Source organism: Pieris napi, chromosome 17 (genome assembly GCF_905475465.1).
Source record: "Pieris napi chromosome 17, ilPieNapi1.2, whole genome shotgun sequence".
NCBI classification, from domain to species: Eukaryota; Metazoa; Arthropoda; class Insecta; order Lepidoptera; family Pieridae; genus Pieris; species Pieris napi.
Window position 1 is genome coordinate 7637562 of NC_062250.1, and position 20229 is coordinate 7657790.

The 20229-nt window shown below is 32.4% G+C and overlaps 1 protein-coding gene across 2 annotated transcripts in view; it reads left to right on the plus strand.

Moving 5' to 3' along the window:
* LOC125057777 overlaps window positions 1-20229 on the plus strand; it is a 76183-nt gene that overhangs the window by 40205 nt on the left and 15749 nt on the right. The window contains exons 2-5 of one of the 2 annotated variants that reach the window (XM_047661658.1): window positions 1155-1363; window positions 1636-1771; window positions 5758-5966; window positions 14565-14700. In XM_047661658.1, coding sequence (XP_047517614.1) covers window positions 1155-1363; window positions 1636-1771; window positions 5758-5966; window positions 14565-14700 — 690 coding nt within the window. The remainder of the gene's footprint in view (window positions 1-1154; window positions 1364-1635; window positions 1772-5757; window positions 5967-14564; window positions 14701-20229) is intronic. The other variant, XM_047661659.1, reaches the window with a different exon arrangement.

Consider the following 20229-nt stretch of genomic DNA (forward strand, 5'->3'; position numbering starts at 1 on the left):
TTACTTCTGTATTCCCACATAAATAAGCGAATTCCATAGTAAAATATTTAGTGAATATTGCATTTTATTATTAATATTGTAAAAGCTTTCTTTTAATAACATTTATATCAGTAATTGTCACGTTGTGAAATTCTAGAGCGATTCAAAACCGGTGTGAAATCTGTGTATTTTTGTTATATACAAATATGTCCATATATAAAATTCTTCATATAATTTAATGTATAAAGTGTTTATATTTATTTTAGACTTTACATAAACAGGCGGTTGCTACCCAATTTCTTTTAATAAATAGTCTATTTTTTTAGCTCTCACGATTTTAAAATGTATCCAATTCAGCGTTCGTTTTCCGGCAAAGCAATAATTGTTTACACTATAATATTTCCGAAGAAAGAGTATCGCAATCAGCATACATAAATAAATATTAAGTAATACGCATGGCTCTAATGGCAAAAGAATATTTACATCAATCTCAAATAACTTTAGAAGCGGAATAAAGTTTGCTAATGCATAAAGTTGCGACCTAAATAACTTGAAAGTTGGGAAAATAATTTTATATCGATACATTCAAGTTGATATTGGCAGAATACCAAGAAGACAAAGTTTTGAAAGACCTTCATCCAATGCAACTTAACTCTGCCAAATGTCCAGCCTCGGAACGGAGTTTATTTCAAATGTCATGTGATTTTATTGTTACGATACCCGATTTATTTCGAGAGGTAAACTTTTTGTAGATTCTTTAGATGTTATAGAACTTTTGAATCGACGTCTCAACCAATTACCAATTATGTGTTAGACGAAGTATTCACGTTCTTATTCCTTATTCTTGAGGTTTAATTTAGTCATAGCACGTTCTTCGTCTTTTATAGTTACAGCCAAGACATTCAGTTGGTATTTGCGGTTTTAGTACGTTTATGATTGAAGAAATGTGATGTTAAAAATGCATTGCTTTAGTTAAAAACTATAAAAAAACTTTCTATGATGGTCTTAAAAATTCAATAAATTGTAAAAAAATTCGTTGTTAAACATAAAAAAAGATTATTGAAATCTGACCTGAAAGCTTAAGTATTCAAATTGGTAAATCAATTTTTCCTTAAGCAAATATTTTCGAAGCGTATAATTAAGTCTTACATTACCGAAATTTTCTTTGTTCACAGAAGCCGGGGGACTCCGTACCACGGAACTGAATATTACGCCGCGAGTCGTTCAACGAGGTAGAAATGTAACGATGGCCTGCATATACCAGCTCCACGAGAGTGAGATCTATTCAGTAAAGTGGTACAAGGGCTCGCAGGAGTTCTATAGATATTCTCCCTTAGAGTCTCCCACTACTAGAGTGATGCCCGTAAATGGAATCAAAATTGATGTGAGTACAAACTTTTCTTCAATTGTTTTGTTCATGTTATAATTATTATCATCGCAATTTTCATATTTAAGTTCTCAGCTCTTAATTAATATATATGAAGATAAAATTAATTATACTGCCTAATTAATAATAACGAGATTATTTCCAGTACATAATGTATCGCTTAATGTGCATCACTAGGACCCTATACTGTATCGATTCGTAATAAAATCATAATAGAGGAAAATCTTTTTAACATTATTTTTAAATTGAACTTTGTTCCCTTGTTTCAGAGGTTAAATTCAAATGAGACACACGTAGTTATAATGAATGTTACACCAAACTTAAGTGGGAACTACAGCTGTGAAGTTATCCAGAATGCTCACACTTTTCCCCATTATACGGCCAAATCAAGACTTGATGTTGTAGGTAAGTAAACTAATATGATATTTCATAAATGATTTTATACTTTGACATATTTCTAATAGTGGTTAAGACATTATATCTGTATGAGTTTCGACATACTCATGAAGCGCATACACAAAATATAGGTACTTTTCTAATTTTTTGTTAATTAAATACATTTTTTAATTGCATGATTGGGACAATTAAAATCTATGTTTTAGTAATAAATTGAAATGGAATGACATTATTTTTATTTATCTTTAAATTCCAATCATAATGACCACGACGAAGATGGGAACTTCGGAATGCTTCAACAATAAAGTTTATGATACAAATTGTTTTTTTTATTTAAAATAAGTCAGGTTATATACATCTCATATATACAATTAACCATTTGTCCTTATAGTCTTTTGGTAAGAGTGGCTTCCTTATGTCAAAACCAATACGTTTTTTGACAAAAAGGCTTGCTTCTCTCTAGCGCTATCCTCTTGCCATTTTCAAGACAAAAGCATATTTCATCATTTGGAATTATGTATTAGAAATAATGACTGTTAAAAATTCCTTAAATAATCCTTTGTATTTGAGTAAGTCACAGCATTAGCTATTATTACAAATAAGGGGTATTTATGAAAACTATTTCAGTCTCACAACCTCGTCAAAATGTGTTTCGACTTTGTTGCAGACAGCTATACGTTTGTACAAAGCATGAAAAATATTAAATAAACAAACGTTTTTTCGGGTGAAAGTTCCAAGCATATTACTTTATCAGTACATTTAGAAAATCTAAAAATATTTTTTACAAAGTCATAAAAGGAATAAATAAATTCACAAATAAAAGCTTTATTATCAACAATATATCAATAGTATTGGAACTATCCAAATGTATTTACGAGCGTGTTTTGCGTGCGTAACCAATAAGTTCGGCTATAACTGCTCTCTCGCAGCCAGATAACGCTAGTAACGATCAAGACACGCGATTTTCGTCCTTATCTGCATAGTGATGTCGCCTTTATTGGACCAGGAGAAGTATCGACTGTAATAATGTTTCGTAGAAATCTATTGTATTTTCGTACGGCGATTTTAGTCTACGATTGGCGCAGACTACATTTTCTTCCTTTCATTTAAATATTATTCGAGTATTGAAGAAATATATTTTTTAATATCTTTAATCAGTCTTATCTTTTTGTATTCATTAACATCACCCTATTGTTTAACCGAAGCTAAGTTAAGCTAGCCCATTCCTAAATGTATAAAATGTCAACTACACTCAACCTAAACAAACGTTATGTTAATTCTATATAAACAAAACTTACTGATTATAATATTATGTAATTGACAACATAAATATAAAACTAAAAGCCTCTTACACTTATTAAATAAATTCCCTTTACTCTTGGAAAGAGACAAAGCAATACTCGGGCGCTAACAAAACCCTCGAGGCGTTTTTCAGTCACTATTCACCAGTTAACAAGTCAAAGGTTTTAGCCGTAATGAATGGTGTTAAGAACGAGAAATATTTAGGAATGTGCAAATAAATTTTATATTCAGATTTTAGAAGATATCTATGAGGACAATTTTATTTCTGAATAAGAAATCCATGTAAAACTGAAAGAAGATATCGCTTATAATCGATTCATTAGTTGGCCAGCATAGTCCATTGAAATGTTTTGGCGCGTTCTTTTTACGTGGCATCCCCAGTGGGCCTATTCCACAAACAACTTGCTGATGAGGTAATCTTCGACATAATTATATTAAAAATCAGTGATTAGAATAGGGTAGCAAGCTATCCCATTTTATTCTTCTTCGAGGGTTCAGGTTGTTGCTTACAAATTTTTTGTACGATGGATAGTTTAGAAGATATAGCCAAAAACGTGTTTTCACCCCTTTTTCCAAGATGGCGGCCGGGGGATTAGGGCGCCAAGTGCCAACCCCACAAACTTGGGTTTAAGCTTGTATTTACCCCCCCTCCATGTTCCATAAATAAAATTGATTCCTCTAACAAATGTTCAGCAAATGTAACATTTCAATGGACTAGCAATGATTGTGAATAGTTTTTGTATTATATTTTCAAGTGCAAACTGTCAATTACCAAAATCGCTTACAAAAAACGAGTACCTCCCTTGGGTTTTTTCAATGTCAGTGAAAAACAAAAGCTGTATGAAAAAATTGCACTTGTATTTCTTGTGAACGTATAGCAAGCGTTCCCTGAAGCCAAACATTTTAAAAAGATTATAAATTCTATAGCAAATGTATTTTAACGCTCCAAGACGGTAACTAGAAAACCGGCATTATGTTATATTGTGCTTTAGTGGTCCCTTGTAAAAATAAATTACAAAGTACTAAGCTTTTGAGCTGCTTTGGCGTCGTTGCCAAACGAATAAGAAATCTTATACTTATTTGTTTTTTGATTTCAACTATATGCATTGAAAATTACAATATGCAAGTAGTAGGGTTGAGACATAGCCTCAATATTTTAACTTGAATTTTTATATACATAATAAATACAATGGTCAGCTTACAACACATTCTATTCAGCTTAAATACATCTTTAACTTTATTTTACAATTAATACTGACTCTCGACGAAAACAATGCTTTGTTTCATGTTCCTCACATCAACACTAACTACGCAAAAAATCTCAGTTTTGTATCGCGCAGCCCGGACATACAACGACCAATATTTAAGCCTTGACTTGTTAAAGCTATATTATATGTTTAAAAAAAGTATTAAGAATATCCATAGCGCAAAATCACCTGCACCATGAACATACCCCACATACACACCTTCACGTACATACCCTCACCTATACACCATCATACAACACAGCCAAATTAGGTACCACTTACCTAGTTAAACGTATTGAATAGTTTTTATTTGTTTGTTTCCTTTTGTAAATTTTTTAACCTGTTTGTAGTTAAATGTATGCATTGCATATCTGGCTATATTTTCAGTGTAACTGTTTGTTATTATATGTAATTTATGCTAGCTGTAGGATTACGAAATAAATAAATTAACTAATACTAAAATGTAATATTTATAATAATAATATGGTATTGTATACGTATGATTTACTCTATACATTTTAAATTTAGACTAGCGGTTCGACAGTTGTCCTGTACATCTTAAATACAATAAAAACATCTAATTATAGATCTAAACTATACTCGAATCCCATTGAACACATCTACATTTTATAAGTATCGGTCTAGACGTTGAGTCTAATTACACACACACTCACAAAAATAAACATATTATACTATAACTTATGTAAAATATAAGTAAAATTATGGAATGGTCACTCTTCGGAACGATAAGACGAGACTGTTATGTAACTTTAATGTTAGGAAATGATTTCAAAGAGCTACTTAGTACGAACTAAGACTCCTTTATAACAAAATCCATTAGGTTTTTGTCATACACTCTCATTATTGGAACGAAGTTCCTTATCGCGCGTTGTGAAATGGGGCTAGATGGAAAAAATTCTTACGAAAAGTTGTCACGACACTTGTTTGTTATTTGCTATTGTAATACCCGGTGTATTCTTTCGTGTATTCTCGTCCGATCACCGAAGTTAAGCAACGTCGGGCGAGGTCAGTACTTGGATGGGTGACCGCCTGGGAACACCTCGTGAATTTTGCTTTTTTTTTCGTCGTAAGATTGGTGATGAGAAAATCTATCATACTGTTATGATACCAATTAACATATAAATTAATCGAAAGGAATTTCGTTCCATCCGGGTCCCTTGACACCTCTACAGTTTTTATTTATATATTAACTCACGACTCTTAATCTTACACGTAGTATTATTTGATATAATTTTACGTTAAAATAATTGTAAAACCTAGTAAATATGTATTTCATGCAAGCGGTTCAAACTTTTAAAGAACACGTGCTTTTTATCTTAAACCGTCAAACGTCGGGACAATTTTTGTTCCCTTTGAATTTCCTTGTAAATATTTCATGCTGTTTTAAACTTGTGAATTTAAAATATCTCTCCTCTCTCTTCTCAGGTATCGGTGGTCTCCGAGCGACAGAGCTTAGAATATCGCCACCTGTGGTACAGCGTGGATCAGACGTTACTTTAGCCTGTCTGTACGAGTTAACAGAGGCGCCACTCTACTCTGTTAAGTGGTACAGGGGCCGGCATGAGTTTTACCGGTTCTCACCAAGTGAGACACCAGCTACCAAGATATTTCCCTTCGCTGGAATTAATGTTGATGTAAGTATTTTGTATGCATATGTGGCGTTGTCCTGTTTCGGAGGCTCAATTTGCGAGGTGGGTAGGTAAGTACTTAAGTACTTGTTAGTTAATAACCAGCCTTGCGATTCTGTAACTCACTTTTCGATCTCACACAGCGGTTTTCGCATCGGCAGTCGCTCTCAAATCAGTCATTTTATGATTTGGCTTTCTGATAAACAATAAACTACAAGCTCCCACCTTTTCAGAATGCCAAATCATAAATTGACTGCTTCACGACTGATTTGAGAGCGACCGCCGATGCGAAAACCGCTGTGTGAGTTCGAAAAGTGAGTTACAGAATCGCAGGGCAGTTAGTAAAAGTTAATTTTTGTAGTTTTACTAAGATTCAATGCAAAATCCAAATAAATAAATGGCTCACAGTTCGATCATTCGATTCTTTCATAAACATCGTCGGATTTAGATCTAAGACATGCTGGTTTCTTCACAATTTTCCTTCCATCGCCATACGAGTGGACATTAATTGCGCATATAGAAAGTAACACTACTCGGTCATTTCTACATACGATCTAATTTACTGACTTAGATGCTGGTCGGTTATGGCTACTAAAATTTCATGTTAAACTGAACAAAGTAGGATAATAACTTTATTGAGTTGGCCGTTTAAATCTTAGGAATACACTTTGTGAACCAGCTGCCCACTGAAGTATTTCCAAACCAATTCGACTTAGGTTCCTTCAAGAAAAGAGCGTACCAATTCTCGAAAGGCCGGCAACGCACTCGCGAGCCCTCTGGCAATGAGAGTGTCCATGAGTGGCGGTATCACTTAACATCAGGTGAGCCTGCCCGTTTGCCCCCTGTTCTATAAAAAAAAAACATTCAGATACAAGGTCTAGGTTGCAAAATACACGGTCTACAAAACCATTTGTAAACGTTGCCAAAGAAATGGCTTATTATTTGATATTATCGACCTAATTTATACTCTTAACCCACTAGAAATATATAAAAGCCAGAACACTTTAATTACTTCACTTTTAATACAAATTCTTTGGTGTCGCGACTCACTCAAGGAGGCTATCCAGGTCGCCTTTGATATTTTAATTTTACTAACAGTTTTGCTTTTTCAAATTAGCTATTTTCAGTTTAATGTAGTCTTAAGAACCGGTGTGCATTTTAAAGTCAATATTTTAAATTATTTAAATATGTAATTTCCAAAATATTTAATTTTAATTGTCTATGGAAATTTCCCAAGCTATTTTAACTTTTATTTGTAAATTATTAATAAATATCTCTGTTTAGTATTTAAAGGAACTTGGTCTTGTATTTTTAGTATAAATCAATAACATTATTCTACTATATTGAATTAATTAATGCACGCATAAAATAATGTATTTCTGTTTAATACAGTTTTTCCTGCAGTAACTAAAGCTATCTAGTAAATTTTTTATTTTAGGTAGATTATGTATTACACTACTTAGGTAGATACTACGGTTTAAGACTTTTATTTCTCATTAAGAACATTACAACATTAACATACATGAGGAAATATAAGTATGCAATAATACATTACACTTATTAATTAATTGTATATTACAAAATAAGTACAACCACTGGCAAGAAACAGAAGACTTATTTAATAAAAATACAGTAATTACAAATTGTTTAACAGTTACACAATACAAAAAAGAAAACAAGATAAAATAATACAAAGAAACAACAACGAATAATAAATAGTAGTAATTTAACAAATAACATTCTAGTACTATTTTGTCTGTAATTGTCCCATACCCCTACAGATTATGAGACTATACTCGCTAGAAGCTTACATTACCTAATAAAATAATAGGTAATATAATTAGGTGTTACGCTAAAAACTTAAAAAATATAATCTTGATAAAATAATTCCCCATCCCTTTTTTTGTTTATGCTATAAGTTTTTGTAGACTTAGGATTCCGAGACGTTTAAAATAATCACAAACACGGTATTTTCACGTCGTTATCAGATAACAGTTATTATACAAGGAATTCCAATATACACTTCAGGGAACATAAAACTTCAAGAGCAACACAAAGCGTTCGTTCACCTGTGATATAAGATCCGAATGTCTATTCACATATTTCTTGAGCCCTGCAATACCTGAAGATCGGCAAACCTAATCTCACGGGATCAAAAATTTGATTTAGAAAGAGATTCTTACATGTCTTCGACGAATTCATCAACTATACTTTAGTCAGGTATGATTAATGGTATGCGAGTCTGGGAATGTAGCAATGAAAAGAAAATGTTTTATTAAACTTGTTTTCCTTTACAACAGCTATCATTTGTTTTTCTAAGGTTTCTCTGAAGGAATATAAGTGAAACGAATATTATTTGCGGAAAGCTTTTACTGCGTACTAATACATTAGTAATTATTTTATCTTTATAAGCAAGTACGTGTTTTCTTTGCCCAAGACATCGTCGATTTTTGAAGAAATACCAGTTTACTCAGGAAGTTTAATTTCAAGGTCGCGAATTATACCTTAACCCAAAAAACGGACTTGGAAATATGGCAGTTATACTTCGCCAAAACCTCTTAATAGGTTAAGAACAAGATAGGAAAATTAAGTGAAGCACACACGGAGTATCAACCTACGACTGGTCTTATAAGATTCATTCGCCATAACCACTAGACTAACATTGAGCAGTATTTTTTTTTAATAGTAATTTTTGTATAAATTATTGAGACGTAGAAGAAACGTAATTTGTTATAAGGTTTAAACTTTGGAGAGTAAGGCGTTATGCAGTAACTAGTTTACGATTAAGGCTTTATGATTAATAATATTTACTCACTTCCCATGGGATTTAATTAAATTTGTAGATACGGCTTCGGCGTGGTACAAGTGAAAGTCTCATTAACAATATTTTGTATTGAAATATCCAATTTCTACGAGTAAACGGACTTAAATCGACATTGTAATATTTTTTATTATTATTAAAATTAATTCTAAAATGTTTAAATAAGCTTAGACTTTATTTTTTAATAATATATTATGCATATGTGCATAGCTATTATTCATTGAAATTCATATTTTTAAAACGATAAAACAAGAATCTTGATATTATAAGTAGAAAGTTGAAATTCGTATTTATCTATTATTCGTTCATCATAAACTATCATATACATTAATAAACATATACCATATACGTAATATGTAAATGCTTAATACACCATTAGAATTTTACATAATTACCTACACTCATTGTTTTCTAAAGTAACATATTTCGGAACCAATTCGATTTTCTCCTTCAAGAAAAGAACAGTGATTCATAAATAGCAACGCATTTGCAAGTTTTGAGTGTTGTTTGATAGTCGTTTCTGGAAACCACTATCATCCACCACTAACCATCAGATGCAACTTCTACCTATTCATCCCGTTCTATAAAAATAATCTTGGCTGACGTGAATCCAGAAATCCTAACTTACTTAACGATATCAAATATAGCGGGCATATAGGCAATCGTCGGGAGCGTGAGCGCACTACAACTGGCAAGGGGTGCACCGGTGCCCTCAGTTATACATTTGACTATAACTATGTAACCCACAGCCAGAATTTAATAAAACATTTTTTATACATATCTAAACATAGTAAACAAATTACACCAAAAAGTTTTTTGTTACAATTTTTTTTTCTAGCGGCGTTTATCGTGTTAATAATATCAAAATTGTTTTTAATTATTGTGTCTTTTGTAATTTAAGTTGGTTTAATCACTCCCTCTTATTCCCGATACCACAGGTCATGACGACAAAGCCCCTTCACACGGACGCGTTTGAACAATATCCTCTAATACACCGTAATTGTTATCTTTAAGCTCCTTTGTTGCACTGACAATTCGGATAGCACAATTAATTCAATTTACTCTTTGGTTTACGTCTTCATGTTACGATACAGCAATTGTACGTTGATCAATTGTTAAAGAAAGTACTATAACTCCAATATTTCATTATTTATTTATTTCAATCCTACTGACTTGGAATTAAGAATTGTCGTGTAATAAATATAAAAGTTTTAATATTAGTTAAAATGAAGTATTAAGAATATCCTAATAACTTTTTTACACCTACAGCTAACAGAAATTATATATGACGGAGTGAGTAGTGGTGAATAGAAAGGAGTATTGTCATCTAGCGACAGGAAGGTCGGAGGAGAGATGAGGAAAGAGAGACAGAGGCAGGGACCGATAGTTGTCAAAACTAATGATAACCTGAACAATGTTTGAAAGCACGAACTGAATTTTAACAAAAAACAGGACCTGCCGATAAATTGTTGAAGATAATGACGTCAGCATACTGACGTCATTCGTTCCACGACAGATCCCGAACCGACCACAGAGTCAAACGGCAGTCATAGGAACGAGTGTAAAAGATTACTTTAATATTTATTGTCATTGAGTTAATATTTGAAATTATGATAAATAACTTTTAATAATAATAATAACTATGGAGTCATTATTAATCTCGACCATTGAATAGTCGTTCATTTATAGATCTAGCAACATATTACTACATACTATCAAAAAGTCTGTTAATCTGTAGATTTATTAATATTGGCAAATCAAATAAAAGATAAAGCGGTTTTTAACTAATTTTACTTTAAAGTTATTAAATAATGAAAATGGCAGCTGATACCATCGCCATTGCTCCGACATACCTTATAAAAACAAACAATTACACTAAAAGTATAGCCAAATATGGAATGTTTACAAAAAGGTTCAAATATTTACAAAAGGGAAAACAATAAAAATTATTCAATACATTTAACAAAGTAATACCTAATTTGGCTGTATTGTGTGATGTTGTAAAAGTATGTACGTAAATGTGTGTATGTATCATGCTCATGCTGCAGGTGATTTTGCGCTATGGATATTCTTAATACTTCATTTTAACCAATAAATTTTAAGTCAGCCTAAACCTAACATCGGGAAAATATTTACTGTTTTTAACCATTGTGCATTTTTTTTAAACAAACTCTTCCAAATCTTTCCAAAGATAAATTGCACGTAATGTTTACTTTAGTATTGAGAGCTTTTCTTTTAATAGTAGTAATTCCCCGATGGATACATTACTGCATATGTTTCAAAAAATATAATTATGTTGTCAAAGCCGATAAGCCTTTCGTATATGATACTTGACGTTGGTGTTTGGGACTTAGATATGATATGTATTGGACATTTATAAGTATCGAATTATTTAAAAGTCATACTTAGGTCTAAGTCTTAGTCCCTGATTTGAAGGCATGCAGCTCAGACGGTCTCACGATGTTTTTCTTCACTGTTTTAGTTTTACACAGAGCGATCAAAACAATGACCTCAAAATTCGAAGGGTGTTTTACTTTAAAACTCCTGTTTCTTTAATAAGAAGTCTTAATAATAAGACATCTTTATTAATTTGTCTGTATTTTTTATATAAAACAAGGAAGCCTCGACGTAGAACGCTAAGAAACGATAGATCAGAGACAGCGGTTGCGTGCTTTGTTCATATTCTTGTGACTTTTTTTAATGTTTTTATTTTTCAACACAATACGGTGTCATTTAACAAAGTTCTTACAAAACATGTACATCATAAATAAATAACTATAAGATTTTATTATGCATTTCAATTAATTTACATTATCATAAAAAATAATGTTTTGATCGAATGTTGCCTGGTTCTTCATTTTACAATAAATTCATTTTACATTAATTAAGAATGATATATCACTATATTTATTATAATTAAAGATTTCTTATTATGTTCATGAATTGGATTATTCTTCTCTACAATTTTTTAATAATTAGGATGACACCATCAAGATAGAAAAAAGATATTCTCGTATATATTATTACATATATATTTAAGAGTTATAAGTTATTGGCAAAAGATAAATTTGATATATCTTTTTATTCTTCGATTTCTATTTATCAAGAATTCACTTCAATATTTATTTTTAGAAAAAAAATGCTAAGCAATACTTACCCCATCGTATTTAAAATTTAAATAATTTGTAAAATTATCATTATTAGCCTGAAATTCTGTAAACACAAGATATTGAAAGCTGGTATCTAAATTACACGGAAACTTTTAAAAATGTAAGTGTTAACTAAATGTAAAAACTAAATGAAATAATAATATATACTAATAACATAAAAGCTTGTTGTGATTGATGAAGTATTTAAAATATTACTTAGATTTTAATTATTATTATATAATAATCATCTGTCGAAGCAAGTTTGATAGTTAAAATTTCAGAACTTACATAGAAACCACAAACAACAAAATAATCGTGATTTAGATTCCAATACATTTCAGTTTGAAGGAGATCCTGGTACGAAATAATGTGATAGAATTTAGGAATCTAAACTCATCAGCATCTCTGTTCTCATCAACTGTTTTTTAAGGAAGCTCATTGGTAGGCCCCCTGATATAACAGCGCTTTAATTCAGCCAGAGCGCGTCAATCAAAAACTTCAGTTTTATAATAATACTAGCCGTTTCGCGCCCGCTTTGCTGGACGAATTAAAATAAATTTTATGTTTCATTATTTTATTTTTTTTCATATTTTTATTATTCTTCTTTTTAACTTCCCGCTAAGAAAATTGAAATATTTCGAAAATCGAGTTTTTAACAGATGTTGACGTTTAGAGGTTCTAGGAAGCCTCCCCGAATGTTTCCGCGGTGAAGTCCGTATGGATAAATTTTCATAAAAGTAAAACAGCAATAAAAAAATGAAGGAACGTTGGAAATAAAATAAATAGCCATAAACCATCTAGGAAAAATTTCGTATCGAATGGTGGTAGTTTCATGTCGATACGATCAGTGGTTTAAGCGTGAAAGAGCCTCAAACGAACACCATTTTCTTTTTATATATATAGATAGAAGAGTGTACCTAGATATTGCGATGGGTCATTTTGCTCTTTTGTATTCTACAGCTGAGCTTGAACGGGTTAAGCCAGCGCATAAAATGTGGCTGCAATCCATTGGTCTCAAGGTTTTCTCTTTGTTTCGTTACGAGGAAAATGATTGAACGGCTAAGAACAAAAATACGCTCTATATTATATAGATTTTTATCGATTTGGTTTTACGAGTTTCCGAGAGATTCATTCAAGAAAAATCCTTTAGAATTTGTTGTTGGAAAACGAATATCTATGATTACACATTGGAGCGTCAATAGCACTTCTTCGAAAATATTTTTCCGTTCAATAAATACGTGTGGATAATCTATATATATAAAAATGAAACCCGTTTTCCGTTGTCACGACATAACATGAAAACGGCTTGACCGATTTGTCTGATTTTTTTATATAATATTCCTTGAAGTACGAGGATGGTTCTTACGGAGAGAAAAAATTAAAAAAAATTTAGTGAAAAAGATTAAAAAAACACTTTTCTATATTCCCATACAAAATATTCGTAATACTACTTAAAAGTCAATTTGAACTTTAATACCATATATAAAGTTCAAATGTTAGTGGAGGGGTTCCGGGAAGGTAAATTTTAATTTTTTGACATAATGTGTTTGTCTTATCAACTTTATTTTTTTTATCTTACTAGCTAGACCGGTGTCCCGAATAGCAAAATAAGTATTATAAAAAAATAAAGAATCGACTGTTAGGCGGTACGATGTTCGCCAGGCCAGCTAGTTTATGATAAAAACACATAATTAAGTAAATTTAAAATCTCATTTTCTAAAGAATTTTAAAGAAGATGTGAGGTAATCTTGTATTTTCATCTTTGGCATGTTTTCTCAAGTTCACAAACAAAATTCTAGTTATTTTTAATTTCATTTGACAAAAAGTTTTAAAACTTTAGGTGTTATGCAATACGTATGTATGTAGCTCTATAATTAGCTTTTCAAATACACTGTCGTAGGTCCCTTTGATAGTGAGATATCAACAATTTTCATAATTAGTCATACATAAGATCATTGAGAATCAGCCAGGCTTTATGGGAAATGATAGCCAGGCTTCAGATAATGAGCGAGCTCTATTGTCGATATTTCGATCACCTTTATGCTCGTAATGGCACGGTGGAATTGAAATCTGTTACGATTTATGAATAGTATGATTGGTCCGATATTAATCCAAACAAAGGACTCTGCTCTCTTTATAACAATATTTATTATAAATTTTATCTGTAAAATTTGCCATAAATTAAGATTAAAAATGAAACAAAATAAAATTTCAAATATTAAAAAAAATGCCTTAAAAAATTGTGTTTCAAATATTACAAAGCCACTGCAATGTACATATCGATGATGCAGGCACTTTATTACGAGTAATCTACCTGTTCATATGATAGATTTATTAAAAAACATAAAATGAAAATAATTGGTTTAATGTGCGATGTCGTTGTAAGCATGTTGTTCTGGCGAAGTTTCATAAATATTTGTAAATTTATCCACTAGTTTCCTGGTACATTTCATATCATAATAATTTTGAGTTTAAATCCATATTCATACATAATGAAAAGTTTATGTTTGACCAAAATCGCTTCAGCAGTTTAGATATGGCATCCATGCGTTCCTGAACGCGATAATAATATAGGGAACTATATAATATAATTCTATATATCATTATCAAACACATTATTAATTTTGTTCCCAGCTTGCAAGATCAAACCAAAGCCAAGTGGTACTGACGCGGGTCAGTTTCGGTCTGTCTGGAAACTTCAGCTGCGAGGTGACAGCTGACGCGCCTTCCTTTGCAACGTCTATTGTTTCTAACACTATGGATGTGGTTGGTAAGTAATTAAATAATTAGCATTCAAAGCGTTCTTCGCGATCTTCAAGAAGTTAAGAACTTCCTACGAATTGATTAGAATATCTTAGTCCTATGCTAGACACTAGGGACAAAAATAGCAATAACAATATCTATATATCTAATAACAAGCTTCAATCAGCCAACTCCTTTGTTTTGTAAAGAGTACTACGTCTTCTACCGGCATATACCATTACTCACACATATAACTATTGCCTCTACTCTCAAAAATATACTGTCCGACCACAACAATTACTCTGGCTATTCCTTTTTACGGATTCATAAATATCTCTCTAACCCACCATCTACTTGTGTCTATAAAATTCGATAGCAATGATTTAATCCAGGCCATTGATGGCACGAAATTCAGCGATAGCGAGCTTTTATGGCATCCTGAAGACTGCAAAAGTTTCCTCTGCAGGCCCAACCTATCAATCGTATCACAAAATATTCGAAGTATCCAGAAAAACTTCGACGCCTTTACCCTCTTTCTTGCCAGGCTCGGGTTCGATCCAGAGGTCATTGTACTTACCGAATGCTGGATCGATCAACATTTTGACGGACTCTGTTTGAACGGATATATCTGCAAATACTCAACACAATATATTAACAAATGTGATGGTATTGTTATTTTCCATAAGCCGGACATAAACGTCAAGATATCCGAACCTACTTTTTCTGAAAGCAATTGTCTAATCTTGACAATCGATGATGACATAGCAATAGTAACATTATGCCGTTCTCCATCCTTTGTAAACATTGACAATTTTTTGGCATCGCTAGATCAAACCTTAAATCAAATTCAAAACAAGTCTACCTACATAGTAGGGGAAATAAACATTGATATAAAAGAATCGTCAAGTGATATCAGGAAAGACCAATACTTAAACCTTATAGGTTACCATGGGCTTGCACCTGGCCACACCTTTCCAACACGAGAAGGAAACTGCTTAGATCATGCTCTTGTAAATTCAAGCCTCCTAGCTAAAGTGGCAGTTTGCCCTTCATTAGTGTCAGATCACCTTTGCGTTATTTTAGGAATTAACACCATCCCCATAGCAACACCACAGCCTGAGGCCATTAGAAACAAGACCCGAATCAACTATGAAGGAGCTACAGAAGAACTAAAGCTCACTGACTGGAAACACCTCTATGACATCAAAGAGATAAATAACGCAGTTGAAACCTTTAACGATACGCTAAAGAATGCCATCTCAAAACATACCGTCATACAACCAGCAAGAAACTCCAAAACCATTAGGAAACCATGGATGACCGCTGGTCTTCTAAATTGTGTAAGACGAAGAGACACTCTTCACAAAACCGCTAGAAAACATCCCAAAGATCTTGAACTATTGGATAAATATGTAAAATATAAGGTTTAAGAATAACTTTATTTCTCATAAGAATTGCATACAAAATTCACTTACTGAGAAACACATATTTAAAACTAAGATTAAAAATTAGAAATTAGAGCGCACAGATGTACATATATAAAATAACAAAACAGAACAGCACCAAAAATGTGGGTAGACATAATAAACTTGATCAGTCAACCAAGCAAAACACGGATGTACGAATTTGAGTTTTTACTAGATGTGGCATTGATGGCATAGTCTGATATAACAAGTTTACATTGATTATTTTAATTTTTTTCATAACACTACTTTATTTTTAGTTTATTCCTATATTTATATATTTAGGGCATGTACAAGGTTTTTAAAACATTTTTACAGACTAAAATCACTTTTAGGCAGATTTTGGTCAATATCAAATACAATTCTTTAACACCGTGAGGAGTGTTAGTTTAAAGTTCTTTAGACATTAAACATTTCAAGTGTTATCGCATTCCTGTCAATATATATATATACATATTATATTTTAATCACTTATTTGTATTTAATTAATGTGTAAGTTTTTAGAAGCTTTTTAAATCGGGCATAATTTTGTTCTGCTTTTATAACTGATGGTAACTTATTATAAATTGTACCACCCTCATACTCCAAACTTCTTTTGCCATAGTTAGTTCTAGGAGGGCGGGTCACCAAGTAACTAGCACGTCTTAAGTTAATATTTCGTGTTTGTTGTTTGGTTAAAAATTTTATATTAGAATTAATTTCCCTAATTAATATTTTGCGTACTAGAATACAAGTGTAGTATGTGTACGTTTGTTTAATATTCATTAATTTTGTTTCCTCGTGTATCCTTTCAGTAGGCGTCCGAAGTTTATAGTTAAATAAGTTTTTAATCAATCTATTCAGAGTTCTCTGGATAGGATCCAAATTACTCTTTGCTGCAGTACCCCAGACCTCAATGAGGTAGTCGACATGAGGCTTAACCAGAGAATTATAGATCAGATACCGCACTTTTTGTGGGAGACAATTTGTTATGTTTCGCAGTGCCCCTGTGAGTGGAGTTAGTTTAAGTTTAATTTTTTCTAGATGTGGCTTCCAAGTTAGGTTACTATCTAAAATAAGTCCGAGATATTTTTCTTTAGGTTTTCGTTCAAGTATTTTTCCGTCTATTTTAAGTTCGAAATTATTATTTATTTTTTTATTTTTTGCTGCAAAAATAACATAATTTGTTTTTGTAATATTAATAGTTAAAAGATTTGATTGAAACCACTCATTTAACAGATTAAGATCATTTTGAGCGTCGGCTATTAGAGCTTCGATCGAGTTTCCAAAGTAAAAGAGACTTGTGTCGTCTGCATAAAGGGAGATGTCACCTTTGAGACCCAAATCACTGATACTGTTAATATAAATGAGGAACATGAGGGGGCCTAATATTGATCCCTGGGGAACGCCAAAATTCAGGATACAGGAATTGCTTTCATATTCACCTATTTTTACTATTTGTTTTCGGTTCTCCATATATGATTTAAAAATTTCAAGTGCTTTGCCTGTAACACCGGTAAGTTTTAGTTTTTGTAATAATTTTTCATGACTAATGGTGTCAAAGGCTTTTTTTAGATCGATAAATATACCTAAGGCAACTTGTTTTTGATCAATTTTATTTTTAATTTTGGTTACGAGGTCAATTGTGGCAGCGAGAGTATTTGATTGAGCTCTAAAGCCATATTGTTTTCGGTAAAAGAAACCTTTTGAATTAAGGAATGACTCTAATTGGTTATAAAGAATCTTCTCAAAGACCTTAGAAAGCACTGGGAGAACTGATATAGGGCGATAATTGCACGGGTCAAGCTTACTTCCGGCTTTATGAATTGGTACAACTTTTGCAACCTTTAACTCGTTGGGAAAAATACCTCGTGCCAAATGATAGTTAATGCAGACTGTTAGTTCCGTGGCAATAATGTCTTTTACGCATTTAATTGATTTTGTACTAATACCATCAATGCCAGATGCAGTGTTACAGTCCAAATTTTTAATTATGGTAATAACTTCTTTCGTGGTTACTGGTTTCAGAAATCGCAATTCTGTTCTATCAGTTAGACTACACTGTTCTAAAATTTGAGGTACTTTTGATTTTTTAGAAATCATATTTGCTAGGGTTGAGCCAATGGTCGAAAAATATGAGTTAAAACTTTCACATATTTCTTTTTTGTCCGTAATAGTACCAGCTGCCGTTTCAAGTTTGTCTGGTCCAGGTCTGTCATGCACTTTGTTTTTAGCTAAGTCATTTATAAGTCTCCACATTTTTCGTGGTTTACTAGAATTTTCTTCAAACCTCTTCAGATAATATTCACTTTTCGCTTTTCTTATATTGTGTGATACTCTTGCTTTAATATGTTCGTACTCTGCTTTTAATTTCGTGTCCATCGCATTTGTTTTATATTTTTGCCATAATATGTTCTTGCTATTTATCTCTTCTAATAGTTCTTTTTTAATCCAGTCTTGCCGCGGAGGATTCAATGTTTTAAATTTTGTGATTCTGCACTTATTTAAACAGGATTTCAGTTTCCCTGCCAATTCATCATACTCTACGTCTTCATGATTTTTAGGATATTCATCCAGGCATCGATAAAGTTTGCTGAAGTCAACTGCGTTGTATTGCTGTTTTATGATAGTTGGTGGTTGGTATTGCTTTATCTCTAAAAGTATTTGTTTGTGGTCAGACAATGAAGATTCCGTAGTGATAAAATGAAAATTATTTTCACTTAAATTACAAGATACATGGTCTAACATTGTCCTGGTTGAGGTTGTTTCGCGGGTACAGTGTTTTGGGCTTATTTTGTTCAGGATTTTGTAGTTGTTCTCTTTTAAGGTGTTCTTATATTTGCGTGTCGCTGAGTCCGGGTTGAGTAAGTCCAGGTTGTAATCGCCAAAGACTATTGTTCGTTTCAATTTGTGTAATTGTTGTGAATATATCTCGAGAAAGTTATCCATTTTTATTTTATTAGGCTTATAAATGGCACCGATATTTAGAGAGAATTTTTTCACGTATACCCAGAGATAATGAGTATCATCGACGCATTTTTCTTCAACAAGGTGATGTTTGAGATTGTTGTACACAAATATTGACACTCCACCGCCCCTTTTATTTTCTCTATAATTAAAGTAATGGGTATAGGAGGGTATCTGGAGCATTTTTGCCTCATCTTCACTCTTAATCCAAGTTTCCGTTAGTATAATGATATGTATGGTTACTTGTAAAGAAGCGATAATACATCTAAGCTCATCGAATTTTCCAGGTTTGACAATACTGCGAGAGTTGGCATAGAAAAATTTCAGAGATTTTTTTGTAAAAATAATATCTGTGTAATTGTTGATTATTTGGTAAGTTATTTTCTCTTTGGACGTCATCAGTTTTTTGGAGTTTCCTTTATTGTTGTTTCTTGCGTTTATAAGTTCGGTTATATGAGGTAAAGCTAGTTTTTTGTAATTGTTGTAATTTTTGGTATGTTGTTTACATATTTTATAGTGAGATCTTTTTCACCCTTTTCGATCCTTAGGGCAAGTTCGTCTCGCAGACCTTTTAGCTGATCTCTTTGGTACGGGGTCATATCTGAATAAACTCTAACGGGTTTACCAATTTTACTCTTGTTTTTTAAAATATCGGTAGCGGCGCGTTTATTCTCGAAGACGACTTTTATCGGACGTGGCTTTGAGGGGTTAACGACTGCCGGTTTACCTAAGCGAAACACATGCACTATCTTGGGGTCAGGGATTGGTATTGGATTGAAGGCGTCAGCTATCTTAGCTTTGTCGTAATCCTTTCTTTCCTCTGAAGAAGATGATTTTAATTCCGGTATACCAAACACAATAACATTGCAACTGCGCTTCTTTCTCTCCTCTATTTCATTTATAACAGTATCCAAGTTGACAATGGACGGTTGAGTGGTCTTCAGAACCTCGACCTCTTGTTGGAGCTCAGTAACCAATCTACGCAACTCTGGAACTTGTCTTAAACCGGTCTCACAGTCATTACAAAGATACGATAGTTTGTGCGTCTGAAGTCCAAAGACACGCAGTTCGGTCGCAGAAAGACCGTTGCATTTGTTACAAATGAGTCGGCAACACCCTTTGCAAGTTACTTTGACATTTTTCTCGTC